General features: G+C 38.2%; 1 protein-coding gene and 1 pseudogene across 1 annotated transcript in view; both read left to right on the top strand.

The window, feature by feature from the left end:
* The window catches only part of DNAH8 (dynein axonemal heavy chain 8), a 315,252-nt gene that overhangs the window by 44,046 nt on the left and 254,292 nt on the right, over positions 1-16,914 (top strand). Inside the window, exons 11-13 of the mRNA XM_040473119.1 lie at positions 3,282-3,389; positions 5,980-6,081; positions 13,984-14,130. Coding sequence (XP_040329053.1) covers positions 3,282-3,389; positions 5,980-6,081; positions 13,984-14,130 — 357 coding nt within the window. The remainder of the gene's footprint in view (positions 1-3,281; positions 3,390-5,979; positions 6,082-13,983; positions 14,131-16,914) is intronic.
* Positions 8,238-9,376, top strand: LOC121029086 (dnaJ homolog subfamily C member 2-like; annotated as a pseudogene).

A 16,914-nucleotide genomic window follows, 5' to 3' on the forward strand; every position in this document is an offset into this window, starting at 1 on the left:
TTTTTGAAGACATAGTCAAAGCCTCCACATACATGTTGCCATTGGCTATATGGTTTGGTTGGCCAAACTTTTTAGGGCAGGGTCAATGCTGGTTTCATCCTGGAGTCAGGGAAAGAGGATTTGGAGAAGATAGATATGTATAGGGGTGGTTCATACCCATTCCAAGATGGTTCCGTTAACCAAGGAGTTTAATGTAGGTGAGGAGGGAAAAACGTAGAGTTGAGAGCCTTGGTTAGGACAGTTCTTACGGCCATGCAGGAATCTATTCTCCACCAGGAAGCACCATGAGAGAGAATAGGAAGACTTCCAGGAGCAGTCTTGGAATTGATTCCATAAAGAGATGATGGGTTTTATTTACAGCTTATTTACACCTTTAGTACCAGCAACTGGACTTCTGCTGGGGACCTTTTAAAAATCCGTTTCACATTAGAACATGTTGCATCACTTTTTAGGTGTTTGTGTGCATATGATCATGAGTAAAACAAACCAAATTGGTAATAGAGAATTATGGCCATTACTTGGCTCACTCAGGAGCTCAGTGACTTGATTCCCCAGCTTTATAGCATGTGCAGTTAAAATCTATTTCTAAGAAAAATCAGAATTATCACATGTCACATGCATTTGGGCTTACTCACAAGAGTTGAAGATTCAAATATTAAATAGACATATATTTAAAGTCTATTCTAGGAGGACTACCTGCAAGTAGATATTGATGAAACAAATGTAACAAAACATTAATTTTTGTCAAGTGTAGCGATGGATATAACTGATCATTATACTATTCTCTGTACTTTTCTATATTATTTAAAGCTCTTCATTATAAAAAATAAACTTGGAAGAAAGGTACAATGCTTTTTATTGTTATCAAGCTCTCTAGATTTTTAGGTGTACTAATTTCAACTTCTTGGTTCAAAAGACTTGTTTAAATTTATAGAATTTTCACATCTTTAATTCTGGTGTTCTTTTCATCCTAGTAATTTAAAAAATTTTATTCGATTGCTCTAGCCATGGATATACATTATTATTATTATTTTGTTGTTGTTGTTATTGTTGTTGTTATTGAGCTTTTTATATTCTCTGATGAAGGAATGTTTCAAACATTATCTTTGATATTAAAGAAGTACTAATAATACTGTCATATAATTGCTTCCCCCTCATATAGTCACTATCTTCGATGCATTCACTGTTCTTTTTATCCTCATTTTCTTTACTCTCATTAAAAGCAAACAGCAATTGCTTTGGTTTGTAACTCACAAACTAGTTTAGCTTGTAACTCACATTTGAACAGGAAAAGTTCAGAGGACTCATGCTTCCATTTCTTGTTGATAAATTTTATGAATTTTATGTTTAATGTTTCATTTTATTATCTTGCTATTGCACTTTCTGGGTATTGGCATATCTGTCATGTGTTTTACATATAAAGTGTCAAACACTGTGTACAGATAGGTAAGAACTATGTGCTCAAGGAGCTTCTCTAATAAATGATGTTTAAATTTAGATGAAGGTCATTTTCCTGATGGACCCATTTGGTGCCATCTCTGAGCCTTCTTCACTGGAGCTAGGGGCACTTTGTAGACTTGCTTTATTGAGAGTGGAAGGGACTCCTCCAAGGCTTATTTTCATTAGACTCTTTCTGATATACAGATAACACATATAATATGAATTCTGACATACAAGGTGACCTGCAAAGTAATGATGTTAATTTACATAAGCCACATACAATTGATTTAATTAAGCTATAGTTAACACCTGATGCCTAGGACATACAGTACACTATTCAGTAGTTATTTCTGGTTTTATTTTGTCATTATTAAAGAAATCTTTTATATATTCTGTTTTGTCCTAACAAAAGGCAAGCTCCTTGATGGTGGAACAGCCATTGACCTGTTCTTCCATCCTGATTTGTGTCATAGTTAAAAGCAGGGTCTCAAAATCTCAGGCACATAACTGTAGTTATGTAACAGCTGTGGGACAAGGTACTTCCCTGCTTCTATGTTTTCTCATCTGCACAATGGGAATAATCATAATACTTTATTTTTTAGGTTCTACGACACTTATCTTTCTCACATTTAACATCTTTGTACTCAGAGCACATCTTATAAGAGAGTCCAGTCTTAGGAATCATTGTGGATGTGACTGGACACCATCTTAGATTATTAGTTTTCCGATTGAAGTGTTTTTTTTTTTGTTTTGTTTTGTTTTGTTTTGTTTTGTTTTGTTTTGTTGGTAACATTGGTATGAATTTAGACTACGGTGAGTAAGTAACCAGCCTGTGGTACAAATCTTCAGGACAGTTTATTCTCCCACCATACCCAAGGAACAAGATTTGGATATGGAATCTTTGTTCTGTCATTTTCTCCATGGCTCGTTTATTTCATGATTACCTTTACAGAGGACATTTAGCCTGTTGGTGACTTAGTTTTACGGGAGAGTTAAAACTTCCCATATTGAGCATTGTTTTCCTTTCTTGCTAATGTATAAAGAATTGGTGCCATCTTGTAATCAGTGATGTTTCAGATCTGATGATCAAATGTACCTTAAATGATCATTGTCAGCATAAATTAAGGTAATATGCGAAGCTCTTTGCCTAGTGCCTGGCATATCGTAAGCGTTCAATATACATTAGTGATGGTTTATGTCTCTCTTGTACTTGTTTCCCTTTGCTGAATGTTTTTCCACTTGTTTCACTGTTTTGCATGTATCTCTTCCACTCTGTTGTGACTGCCTCTAGAACTGTCCATGTATTTGAATTTATATATTTGAATTTCTCCCAAATATCCTCCAAAACTGGTGGTAGTTAGTAGGTTTGCTGAAAGGTGAATTGAATTGCACAAGTGGAAATAGGTTTTAGTCTGATCTCTGTTTTAAACTAGCTTTCTGGCCATAAGCAAGTCACTTTACCCTTGAAGATATCAAGTTTCTTCATCTTTAAATAGATTATCTTGAACTATTCATCGTAAAATCATTTTCACCTCTTAAATTTTATTTTTAAACAAACCTTTAAGGTTAGATGTACAGGTAAGTTACAATGACAGTACAGAATCGTCTTCAAGTTTCTCCCATTAACACCTTGCATTTTCTTGGTACATTTGTCAAAACTGATATTCTTTTTCTGTTCCAAGATCCAGTCTGGGACACTACATTGCATTTAGTAAAATTTGACTTTAAGATCAAAGTTTCAGCCTTATTTTATGCATCTTTAGAGTTTTTAATTTTATAGAATATTTTTTATTAAAAATATAAATATATGATGGACTTCCCTTAATATATTTCAATTTTAGGTTTCCATGGCACATGGAATACAAAATTTGATTAATGCCATCAGAATGATTCACGGTGTGTCACGGTATTATAATACTTCAGAGAGAATGACCTCGTTGTTTATCAAAGTAAGTTTCCAAGGAAGAAATCACACATGTCACCCTGTAAAAAAGTTAATAATACTTTCCCTCGGGGCCAGAGAAGGGAACTGGGAAGTTTGGGTGCCTCTCCGAGTTATGGATTTTAATACTTCCAGTGGACAAGAAATGAAAGGTGTTGACTGGTTAGTTGTACTTAACTGAAGGTGTACCCTCTTTTTGTTAGAGGTAAGCCCTCAGGTTTTTTGTTTAAATGTAGCTGGTGCTTTTCTAATTTATTCTGTTCAGATAGTTTCCTCAGGACCTAAGAATTGTGTCCACTATTAACAATGTGTCTTTAGCCTCTCCCGGTGGCCCTGTAGTTTGTGTAAAATCTTCCTCTGATGACATATGGTTCATCACTTAAGTAACTTGAAAAATCATCCACGAAACACAAGAATAGAATTTCTTTGTGATTCAAGCAGAACATAAATATATAAAGTAATAGTCACATTTCTTTTAACAAGCAAATGAATAGATTTAATCATCATCTATTTCCCAAACAAGGCAAGAAGTTTAGGATTTTTCCCCATCCATTGTCTCTCTCTTTCTTGTTATGTATGTCCCATGCTGAGATTTCTCATTTTATATTTTTGTTAATATTTAAAAAAAAATTTTTTTTTAAAACATTTATTTATTATTGAGACACAGACGCAGAGTGTGAGCAGGGGAGGGGCAGAGAGAAGAGGAGACACAGAATCTGAAGCAGGCTCCAGGCTCTGAGCTGTCAGCATAGAGCCCGATGCGGGGCTGGAACCCATGAACCGTGAGATGATGACCTGAGCTGAAGTTGGTTGCCTAACCAACTGAGCCACCCAGGCGCCCCTATTTTTGTTAATATTTTTAAACTATTTTGCCTAATATTTTGTTAAGATTTTGAATCCACATGTATTCCGACTAAAATCTAAGCATTGCTAGTTTCTTTGATCACCTCTGTTTGGTGATTTCCATATCTTCCTCCATCTTGGATTCATTATTTCTTTGGGTGAAAAGTATTCTCAAATGGTTCTTTCAGAGAGAGAGTCTGTGTGTGGTGAACCTCCTGAATTCCTGCATGTGTGAAAATAGCTTCATTTTGTCCTGCCACTCAAATGTTAGTTTGACTGGGATTCCAATTTCAACATAATTTTCTTCTGGAAACTTGAAGATGTTGTTGTCTCCTATCCAGGACTGTTCATGAGAAATTAGATGCTAATCTGATTATTTTTCCTTTGTAGGCAACCTATCTTATTCTTTCAAGAAGCTTTTAGGATTTTTTTTCTCTATCCTTGAACTTCTAAAACTTCAAAGTGATGTGTTTCTTTTTACATTTATCTTGTTCTGTATTTGCTGGATTATTTCAATCCAAAGACTGTTGTCTCCATTCCTGAGAAATTTCCTTGTTTTGATTTTGACTATTCCTTACCTACCTGTTCAATTTATTCTCTCCCCTTGAATCTAACTTCCATTTCTCTTAATTTTTTTTTGTCACTTTCTGTCCTTTGACCTTTCAGCTCACTCACTGATTTGCTCTTCATTTATGTCCCAGTTGCCAGTCAGTTCATCAATAAATTTTTTTTATTTTGATAATAAAAATTTCAACTTCCAAGTTCTCTAGTTGTTTTCTTTTCGTGATGCAAAATACTCTCATACCTTCCTCCTGAACTAATTTAGTTAATAAAAGATATTTTAAAATATTTTACATATATGTTTTTTGTATTTCCTTTTTGTTGAGTTTAATGCCTCTGTTACCATGTTTATTTTCTTTAATTGTTTGGTCATTCTTAGTTGTCTGCCTATTTTTGTCTTCAACTCCTAATTTGCCTTCCTGTGCTGTCCCTTGTAGTCTGTCTCTTGTGTGTGTGTGTGGGGGGGGGGGGACAGGGGGGGAATGTCAAGAGCTTTTTCTCTGACACGTCCTCCTGGGGCACAGAAGCTACCTGGGGCATAGTCCACACTCATGGCTTTGTCCTGCCAGCATATGTCATTGTTACCTACTGTACAAGCTGCTCCAATTTCAATGTGCAGCATCATAAACAAGGGATACCTCTCATTGTCTCCCACCTCAAAGATTTCCCATAAATGTTCCACCTTCATGGTAACCTTCTCCAGAACTGGGTTCTGGTTTTCTCTAGTCTTCCCCCAAACACCTCCTTTCTGGAAATTTGATCCCATGTGCTTTCCATATTTTAGGAATTCTCCAAAATGTCTGTGTGTCAACCTGCCATCTCAGTCTAACCTCCTGACCATTTAAGTGACTGTTTTTTTTCTCCCACTATTTTGGGGATGTGGTTAACTTTAAATTTAGTTTGCATGTTGAAGAATGGTGAAGAATCACACTTGGATCCTAATTAGAGGAAAGATAAACAACAGAAAAATATAGAGGACTTTGAAATTTATGGCCCCAGTGACATCAACTTAAATGCCATCAAAATTTTGAATTTTCTTGGTTTGGACTAGAATGTGTATTTCTTTATTTTTTATATTGTGGTTTCATCTTGTAAATTTACTATTTATCATATTTTTTTTGGTTATGGTTTAAAAATCTTAACTTTTATTTCTCTTTTTACCTGTAGTTATTTTGGACTTGTATTTATTTTAGGTAACAAATCAAATGGTGACAGCATGTAAAGCATATATTACTGATGGAGGAACTGTCCACGTATGGGATCAGGAAACTCCACTTGTATTAAAGAAAATTCGGGTTTGTATAAATACTCTTATTTTCATAAAGTAAAGGTTTCATTGTCTGGCCTACTTTTGTTTACTTTGTTCGTTCACAGAACACGTTAACTTTGCAAAAGCATTTACAGAGTAGCATGAGAACATAAAAGGAGCCTCATTAGAATTATCAGCTTTCCTTTATATTTAGTGCTCATTTAGGGTATAATTTGTTCCTCATCTTATCTATGGCTGCCCACATCAGACTCTTCTTGCTGTATCATATACTCTGGTCCCTGCCTTTCACTCCAGCTCCTGTTAATTTCATTTTCTTGCCTTTTTGTTTTGACGACGACTGCCATACATTCTTAAATAATCAAGATGATAGATGGCTTCTGGTCTTGATCATCTTCTGGAGGAGGATGTTTCAGACATTTCCCCATTTTGCATTCTGCATTGCAAACCTGATGCATTCATAGGTCATCTTTGACTAGATTAAGGAAGTTCTATTCCTAGTTTTAGTACTAGGAGATATTTTTTAAAGTTATGAATGGGTTTTAAAAAAGAAATTTCTGCAGATATTTATTGTGATGCTTATTAGATTCTTTTCCTCAGTCTGTTAGTGTGATGGATGACATCTTTAGGTTTTCTAAAATGAGACTTTCCTGGTCATGGTATAATAAAAAAAAAAAAAAACTTTAAAATTTGGGTTGCTACAATTTTGTTTGCTACGGTTTTTGCAACTATATTCATGAGAGATAGACAGCCTGCAAATTTCCTTTCTCATAGTGTCCTTGTCAGTATTTTTGGCACTAAGGTCTCAGAATGAGTGGAGATGGAGGAGGGGAAGATAGTATGCCTCCCTTTTCTATTCTCTGGACAAGTTTGTAAAAAAATTAAAAGGATCTGTGTTTTAAAGTGTGCAGGAAATGGTTTCATCCAGAAGTTGTTATTGGCTGTCTTCATGTGCTGTTCTGTGGACTTTATGGAACCAAGGCACAAGGTTGGGCCTGGGAGGCAGAGCCACAGGATGCTCAGTGCTCTCCAAATGGGACGTGAACCGCTGCACTCACAGGGCTTTGCCTAAGCACTGCCGTCACCATTTTCTGACCTCTGGAACCAGTGATGACAGGGAACAGAAAGTGAAGAACTACACTTATTGAGACAGGGAAACCCAAGGGACCCCATTAGAGAAAAAACTGTTTTTTCCCCCCTTTGCTTCTTTTCCAGCTTCTTTTCTTGCTAGGACCCGCACCAGCACCCCACTCCTCACATGCCTTGTAATGCAAATAGCATATGTCCTCCTCCTGAGGGACAGAGAGATAATGATATCTTTGGAGTCTTCCAGCACAATAGATGATATCTAAGAAATGACCCGGGCAGAGCCACCATGTGCCTATTCTAGACGACTGGCACTAGACATCTGGATGCCAAGACTCATTCAGGGAGTGAGTGATATGAAGGACACCTGGATCCTGCCCTTGTTCTGCTCAGTTCTTGGATGCCTAAGAGGACCCATGCACCAGGTCACAAGTGCCAGCAAAAACCTGAGACCCCAAGCAAAGATGAGACTCAAGCTCCTTTCCTTTTCAAGTCTCCCAGATGGCTCTTCATATCTGCTCTCTCTATATCTTCAAAAAACTTTTCTCCCACTTCCTGCTGGTTCATGTTTGATTTCCATACTGCATGAAGCCAAGGACCCTCTTAACTAGTCCTGTAGGACCCTGTCTTTGAGTCCTTAGACCTGGCCTGGCCTGCCTCATTAGGGTGATTTCTCATGCTGAAAATACTTGATCCCAAACACGGGAAGAACCAGGATCATATGTGGTTCTTGGATTTGGCCATGTAAGACAGAGTTACACAGAGATAGACCAAAGCTGCTCATAAAAAATGGTGTTAAAATATCACTGAAAGCAGCTGAAGAAACAATAAAAGAAGGAAATCATGGCTACTTCATAACTACTTGCATTATGAAAGCTTATGAAATGTCTGATCCAGTGAAAATAAGAGAATCTAACACAGCTTACTTTTCATAATTCAGTTACTTGTAAAAGTGCATTGAGGAGGGCACTTGTGGGGATGAGCACTGGGTGTTTTATGTAAGTGATGAATCATGGGAATCTACCCCTAAAACCAAGAGCACACTGTATGCACAGTGTGTTAGCCAACTTGAAAACAACTTATATTAAAAAAATAAATAAAAGTGAAGCAAAGGACAACTTCTTCAGAGTGTTTTCCCCAAGGCTTGACAGGAATTCTGGATAAAGAATAAAAAAGCTCATAAACTTGGTGATATGAATTCACCATTTGAAGATGGAGAGACATTTTATTCCTTCTGGTATAAGTTTTACTGCTGGAGAGGATTTTTGTATTTAAATAAAGAAGCAGGATGTCACAATGAGAGGAGATGGATTGAGAAGCATGACAGAGCAACAGGACATCAAGAAAAAAAAGAACTGAGTTGAATGAGAACATTACTTGATAATGTATATATAGCTGTGATGCAAGGGTAAAACAATTGTTTTAAAAGAAAAATAAAAAGCCAAGAAAGGAGCAGAGAAGAAAGCACAAGCAGAAGGAAAACAGAAGGAGCCCAAAACTGAGGAAAAACAAAGATGGGCTGAAGCAGAAGCTGCTTGGAGAGCTCAGGAGAAAGGAGAGGAGGTTATTGGCAAAGAAGGGAAGGATACCCAGGGGAAAAAAAGCCATTAAAAGGGAAAGGCAAAAACTTCATAATTCATGGAAGACCTGGAATCACTTTTCTGATAATGAGATGGAGCAGGTTAGAGGGAAGGAAGAAGTGGAAAAACCTTGAGATAGGTTCCAACTAGCAAGCTTATGTATTTAAATGAAAGGCATCAGCATCTACAAAAGAAATAGGAATGGCTTCTCTGGTAAAACAGATGGTAGAAGCAAAAGAGCAAATCACAAAGGAGAAGGAGGAAGCTAAGGCCTTGTATGTGGCAAGCATCTAGGAATGCAGACAAATCAACTGTCGAAGGTGGAAATGGCAGTAAAAACCGGTCAGAAGAGAAGTGACCTGCAATTACTAATTAAAGCTGTGAACTTCTTCCTTGCTGGAACAAATTCAGGATGGGAAATTGTGTGTGTGTGCATGTTGGGGGGGGTGTGGAGTTCCCCAAATCAACAAGCGATTCATGGACACCAGCTGGGTGTCCTACAGTTTAACTCCATTTTGACGTATCTACCCAGACATAGCATCACATCCCACAGGTTAAACCCCACAAGAGTGGGGCTTCATATGCCAGTAGCAAGTCCAGGTTGTCAACTGGCTGTAGATTGGAGGTTCCAATGACACTCCCCACCTTGAGTTTCAGTAATTTGCTAGAGTGGTTCACAGAACTCAGAGAAACATTTTACTTGCTAGATTACTGGTTTATTATAGAAGGATATAACTCAGGAACAGACAGATGGAAGAGGTACACAGGGCAAGGTATGGGGAAAGGGCTTAGAGCTTCCATTCCCTCTTGGAGTCTACCACTCTCTTCAGATCTCCATGTGTTCACCAACTGGAACCCCCTCCTTTTGTTTTTGTTTTTGTTTTTTTTTCTTAAATAGTAAAATGTTTTTATTTTTTATTTTTTTTCAATATATGAAATTTATTGTCAAATTGGTTTCCATACAACACCCAGTGCTCATCCCAAAAGCCCTCCTCAATACCCATCACCCACCCTCCCCTCCCTCCCACCCCCCATCAACCCTCAGTTTGTTCTCAGTTTTTAACAGTCTCTTATGCTTTGGTTGTTTTTTTTATGGAGGTTTCATTGCATTATATAGGCATGACTGATCCACTCCTTGGCCATTGGTGATTGATTCAACTTGCAGCCCTCCCCCCTCCCCGGAATTGGGGGTAAGACATTCCTGGTTCATTCCCCTGGCAACCAGCCCCCACCCTTACTGCTTCCAGAAGTCACTTCATGATGTAAACCCAGTTGTGGTGGAAAGGGGCTTGTTATGAATAACAAAACACCCATTTCACCTTTATGGCTCGAAAGCAATTTCAAGAACCGAGGACAAGAGACCAAATCTTATGACAAAAATACTCCCACTGTTCTTGTAATTTGTGAAATTGCAAGGTTTTTGGGAGATGTGATCCAGGAACCATGGATGAAGACCAAATATATATGAGAAATGTATTTTGGTCCCCTGAATGACCAAATCTGTGTATTTCTTATAAATCACAGTAGCATAGGAAGCTGTTGCCAATTACATGAACACATACTCTTTTTATGGAGTTGGTAAAAAAAAGAGTCTCCAAAATCATGACCTGCATCAAAAAGACAGCACACCACAGGGAGTCATGCCTCAAGCTGACAGTACACACCTTTGGAACAATTTGAAAGTCCATGCACAGATTTCACCTTTTGGACAACAGAAGAACAGAAGCTTTTGCAACAAGCTTTGAAAACATATCTAATACCCCTGAAAAATAGGGAAAAAATAGCAGAAGCAGTGCCTCGCAAGACAGAAGAAAAACAACCTGAAATAATATAAGGGACTTGTTGAGACAGTAAAAGCAGAGGAAGACGCTCAAGGGTACTGAGTACAAGTACAGCTATGACATGACCTGATGATAATCTTTGTTGTGTGTGCATTCAGAAAATCAAACAGAAAATACTGTACAAAAAAAGATCTGATAGAACTCATCTAATAAGTCACCTGGGCTGGACATTTTCTTTATGGGAAGATTTAAAAATTATTTTCTTTTTTTACAACTCAAGTTTTAAAATTGTGGTAAAATACACAGAACATAAAATGGACCATTTTAACCATTTTGAGGTATAGTTCAATGGCATTAAGTACATCCCCAATATTGTGCATCCATCAGGACCATCCATTTCCGGAACTTTTGCATCATCCCAAACTGAAACTGTATCCACTGAACAATAACTCCCCCATCTGTCCCCTCCACAAGCCCTGGTAACCTGTATTCTCTTTTCTGTCTCTATGAATTTGCCTATGCTAGGTATCTCATTTAAGTGGAACTATACACTATTTGTCCTTTTGTGCCTGGCTTATTTCATTTAGCATGACATTTTCAAGTTCTGTCGTTTGTGGCGGTGTGTCAGAATATCAGTCCTTTTTATGGCTAACGTAAGTTAATGTTCCATTGTATGGATATACCCCGTTTTTTAAAATCCATTCATGTGTTGATAGACATCTGTATTGCTACCAACCATTTTTCCATTGTGAGTAATTCTGCTGTGAACATTGGTGTGCAATTATCTGTTTGAGTCTTTGCTTCCAATTCTTTTGGGTAATACTTAGAACTCGAATTCCTAGGCCATATGGTAATTTTATGTTTAACTTTTTGAGGAACCATCAAGCTGTTTTCCACAGTGGTTACACTATCTAACATTGCCTTCAGCAATGTGGGAGGGTTCCCCTTTCTCCACATCCTTGCCAATGCTTGTTATTGTCTATTTTGTTGACAATAGCTATCCTAATGGGTATGAAGTAATATCTCATTGTGGTTTTGATTTGCATTTCTCTAATGGCTAGCTATAGTTGAGCATCTTTTTATGTGCTTATTGGCCATTTATATATCTTCTTTGGAGAAGTGTCTATTCAAATCCTTTTACCTCCTTTGTCCAACATGAAGAGATTGATTGGTGAAGGGGAAGTAATATAAAGTAATTGCTCTTAGATGGTATATTCCATGAGGGTTAGAGGTCTTATCAGTATTCCCAGCATCTCAAGGAGTTCCTAACACATGGTACGCACTGATAAACTTATTGGGTAAATGAAAAATAATCAGTGACCTTGAAAGGAGCAGTTATGTTGTTTTGGAGACTGAGATAGAAGAGGCAAGATGTGTCATAGTTAGAAGTATAATATCACTTAATTCATAAATCTGAATGTTTATAGCAGTCATCCAGGAAGTTGTTAAAAATATAGATTCCTGAGTCTCAGTCACAGAAATTCTGATTTAGTGACTGTGGTAGACAGAATAATGGCCCCCCAAAGATGCCTATGTCCTAATCCCCAGAACATGTGAATCTATTATATGGCAAGGTGTGGGGGGACTAAGGTTACAGATGGAATTAGGGTTACTAATCAGCTGACTTTTGGACAGGGAGATTATCCTGGATTATCCAAGTGGGCCCAATATAATGGCAAGAGGCCTTGTTTGCAAGGAGGGAGATGGAAGAGCCAGAACCAGAGAGATGGCATTGTGATAAAAATTGGACTGGCTATGGGTGCCTTTGGAAAAGGTTGTGGTTTTTTTTTTGTAATTTAACTTTATTTTTTATTTTTTAAAATTTACATCCAAATTAGTTAGCATATAGTGAAGCAATGATTTCAGGAGTAGATTCCTTAATGCCCCTTACCCGTTTAGCCCATGCCTCCTCCCACAACTGCTCCAACAACCCTCAGTTCTCCATATTTATGAGTCTCTTCTGTTTTGTCCCCCTCCCTGTTTTTATATTATTTTTGTTTCCCTTCCCTTATGTTCATCTGTTTTTCTCTTAAAGTCTTCATATGAGTGAAGTCATATGATTTTTGTCTTTCTCTGACTAATTTCACTTAGCATCATACTCTCCAGTTCCATCCACATAGTTGTAAATGGCAAGATTTCATTCTTTTTGATTGCCGAGTAATACTCCATTGTATATATATACCACATTTTCTTCATCCATTCATCCATCGATGGACATTTGGGCTCTTTCCATACTTGGCCTATTGTTGATAGTGCTGCTATAAACATGGGGGTGCATGTGTCCCTTTGAAACAGCACACCTGGGGGCGCCTGGGTGGCGCAGTCGGTTAAGCGTCCGACTTCAGCCAGGTCACGATCTCGCGGTCCGTGAGTTCGAGCCCCGCGTCGGGCTCTGGGCTGATGGCTCGGAGCCTGGAGCCTGTTTCCGATTCTGTGTCTCCCTCTCACTCTGCCCCTCCCCCGTTCATGCTCTGTCTCTCTCTGTCCCAAAAATAAATAAAAAACGTTGAAAAAAAAATTAAAAAAAAAAAAAAGAAACAGCACACCTGAATCCCTTGGATAAATGCCTAGTAGTGCAATTGCTGGGTCATAGGGTAGTTCTATTTTTAGTTTTTTGGGAAAGTTTGACATTATTATTATTATTTTTTAATGTTTATTTTTGAGAGAGAGAGAGAGAACAAGCGGGGGAGGGGCAGAGAGAGAGGAAGACGCCGAATCCAAAGCAGGCTGCAGGCTCTGAGCTGTCAGCACAGAGCTGGACACGGGGCTCAAACTGACAGAACTATGAGATTGTGACCTGAGCTGAGTGGGCGCTTAACTGACTGAGCCACCCAGGCACCCCAACATTATATTTTTTTAATTGGTTTGGTTTTTTGGGGAATGTTAGTGTGATGTGACAAAGAATTCCTACTGGACCCTAGGGACCACATCCTCTTTTATATTTAAAAAGGTTCACCAGCCTGGTTGAACTGGCTAGTGCGGTAGTTAAAGTCAAATACCACTAGGATTTCAGCAATACACTCATCAAAGTTTTTAGGATCTCCTTGTAGAGAAACGGTGGCTGGATGATAAGTTAGTTTTGCAGAGTTTTAATGTTTTACATACCTGTATGAAAAGAATGTTGATGAACAATAGATACTAACAGATAGATAGATGAGTGATAAATAGAATTGAGAGATAATTTCTGCCTTCCCAGGAGTTCTAACTAGCCATGGGAATGTACAAACAGTGTATGGCACACTCTGATGACAGGAAATAAGGGAAACAGTGCGAATGAAGAAAGTGAAAGTACGTTGTAAATTAAAAGAAACTATTTTCACAATCCCAGGCTTTTCAATAGGTAGGCGGAGAACTTGAATTTTAATGGTAACAGCAACAGCTCCTGTTGAGGGGCTGATGCCATCAGCACCGTGTGAGGACAGATTCTTGAATTTCTGACTCCTGAACAAACTCTCATCATACCTTCTTTTAATTTTCTCATAGGATTGCATTTTCCTATTCAAGGAATATCAGACATCTTTTCATAAGACAAGGAAACAGATTTTAGAGTCCTCAGGAGAAAAATCTTTTGAGGTTTCAGAAATGTATATATTTGGAAAATTTGAAGCTTTCTGCAAAAGACTGGAGAAGGTAACCATTATGCAGTCACTTCACCTACCCCCCCCCCCCCGCCCCAACCCTTTCTGGTTATTTCATACTTTATGGAGCACTGCTGGGAATTACTGACCTGGATCTCTTGTCTCACTATTGATATGAATCATCTCCTATTACTTACAGATTACTTACAGATCATATTTTGATATAACTTATTTTTCATTCCTGATGACGGCAAAGCTATTGCACACTTTCACCTCTCTCAAGACCTCAATTCTACCTCTATTTGTAGACCTTGACCTTAGAAAACTCTGTGTCTAATGATTGTATTAGGCTGAGGAAAAGTGTGTGGTGAAATACCTACAATACCTGGCAGAACCCAGTAGTTGTATAATATCTGGATGTATAGACACATCCTTCTAGACCAGTTAAAAATGGGGTATAGTTAAACACTATGTGGGTGATGCCTTTGCTGGGCAGACACGAGTCAAACACTTCTGCACCTTTGATTTATGTATTAGCACTAGCTGGGGAGGAGTGGTATTTTTTCAGGGGGTATAGGGAAGCTAATACCAGAGGCTTCTTGGACTCAGCTTTTGAAACGTTTATAAAGATCTCATGTAGATATCCTTTCCCCTCCCCCACCAGTTTGCCAACTCCCTATGTCCTGGTAACGCTTCGGATTCTGTTCATCATTTTTTGGAAATCAGTGAGGGCATTACACAGCTTGAAGGGCATCTCCTGGACATGTCTGGACGCCTAGTTTTCATTTGTAACCTCCTGATCCAGCCCGGATAGGAAAGTATGGATGATGTAGAGAACCAAGTTATCGAGTAGAGTCCTTAATACATATTTGTGTGGGGCTGGTTTTTTTAGCAGCTTTATTGAGATATAATTCACATACAGTACAATTCACCCATTCAAAGTGTACAAGTCAGTATTTTCTAATATATTCACAGGGTTGTGCAACCATTACCAAATATAATTTTATTTTATTTATTTATTTATTTTTTTTATTAATTTTTTTTTTCAACGTTTATTTATTTTTGGGACAGAGAGAGACAGAGCATGAACGGGTGAGGGGCAGAGAGAGAGGGAGACACAGAATCGAAAACAGGCTCCAGGCTCTGAGCCATCAGCCCAGAGCCCGACGCGGGGCTCGAACTCACGGACCGCGAGATCGTGACCTGGCTGAAGTCGGACGCTTAACCGACTGCGCCACCCAGGCGCCCCATTACCAAATATAATTTTAAAATATTTTTGTTTCCTCTAAAAGAAACCCTGCCCGTTACCTGACACACCCTATTTTCCTCTCTACCTACCCCTAAGCAACCACTAATCTACTTTCTGTTTCTATAGATTTGCCTATTCTGGAAATTTCATATAAATGAAATCATATAATATGTGGTCTTTTGTGAGTGGCTTCTTTCACTTACAATAATGTTTTCAAGGTTCATCCATGTTGTAGCATTATATTTTATTGCTGAATAATATAGCATTGTATGGTTGCTACATTTTATTTACTCATTAGTTGATGGACATTTGGGTTGTTTTCACTTTTTGGCTATTACAAATAATCCTGCTGTGAACACTTGTGTACATGTTCTTGTGTGGATATATGTTGTTGTTTCTCTTGACTGTATACATAGAATTGGAATTTCTGGGCCACACGGTAACTTTTTGAGAAACTGCCAAGGTATTTTTCAAAACAGCTATATCACTTCACATTTTCGTCAGCAGTGTATGAGGGTTTTGATTTCTCTACATCCTTGTCAACCTTATTATTGTCTACCTTTTTGAATTTAGACAAACTAGAGGCTGTGAAGTAATATCTGTTTCATTGTGGTTTTCACTTGCATTTTGCTGAAGACTAATGATGTTTGAACATCTTTTAATTCGCTTATTTATAATTTTTCTTGGGGGGAAATTTATATTCAAATCCTTTGCACATTTTTAATTTGGTTTTTTTGTATTTTGATTGCTGAGTTGTAAGAGTTCTTTATGTATTCTGGGTATAGGTCCCTTATCAGTTATTATTTGCAAATATTTTCTCCCAATTTGTGAGTTATCATTTCACTTTCTTGATGGTGTCCTTTGAAGCACAATAGTTGTTCATTTTGATAAAGTCAAATTTATGAAATGTATTTGTTGTTGTTGTTGTTGTTGTTTGTGATTTTGGAACCATAGGTAGGAAACTATTATATGAAGATGTTTTGTGAACAATAGAGATTTCTTTACCCTTAGTTTTTCTAGGAGCTGGGACCCCTGTCAACTTGGGTATAATTCTATACTTGGTAGAGTTTCAGGGCTAGACCTTAATGATTAGCCTATTAGCAGTAAAGATCTTTGGTGGCAGGTCTAATGCTGGGCTTAATGGGCATCCATTCATGAAGCAGCAGCCCAAATATTCCTGATGCTGAAGGGAGTGGGCGGTAATGGCCAGCTGCACTAGCTCCTTACCCTACTCTACCTCTAGAGAAGCTGTGCCTCTAATCTTAAGGACACAATTTCATTCCACAAGGGCTCAGCACCAGAGCTAATGCCACCCGCCCCCCCCACCCCCCCTGCCCAGAGACCTCACCTAAAGTGCATCCCGATTGCTAGGTTATCCCAATACCCCTGTACTAAGAATGCCTTAGATGATTGGCATTGCTCCCATGTGTAACTGGTGGATATTGGTATCCAGATTTGCAAAGCTGGGGCTATAAAACTTACCCTGAAGTGTGGCAGGGTTTTGCATGTTTTTCCAGAGGTGATTGGTTACTGAGCTGCCTGGATGGGCTTCCCCTGATGAGTGAGGCACAGTAGCAACCACTGTTG

This window comes from Herpailurus yagouaroundi, unplaced genomic scaffold (assembly GCF_014898765.1).
Source record: "Herpailurus yagouaroundi ecotype Mexico unplaced genomic scaffold, PumYag 139, whole genome shotgun sequence".
Lineage (NCBI taxonomy): Eukaryota > Metazoa > Chordata > Mammalia > Carnivora > Felidae > Herpailurus > Herpailurus yagouaroundi.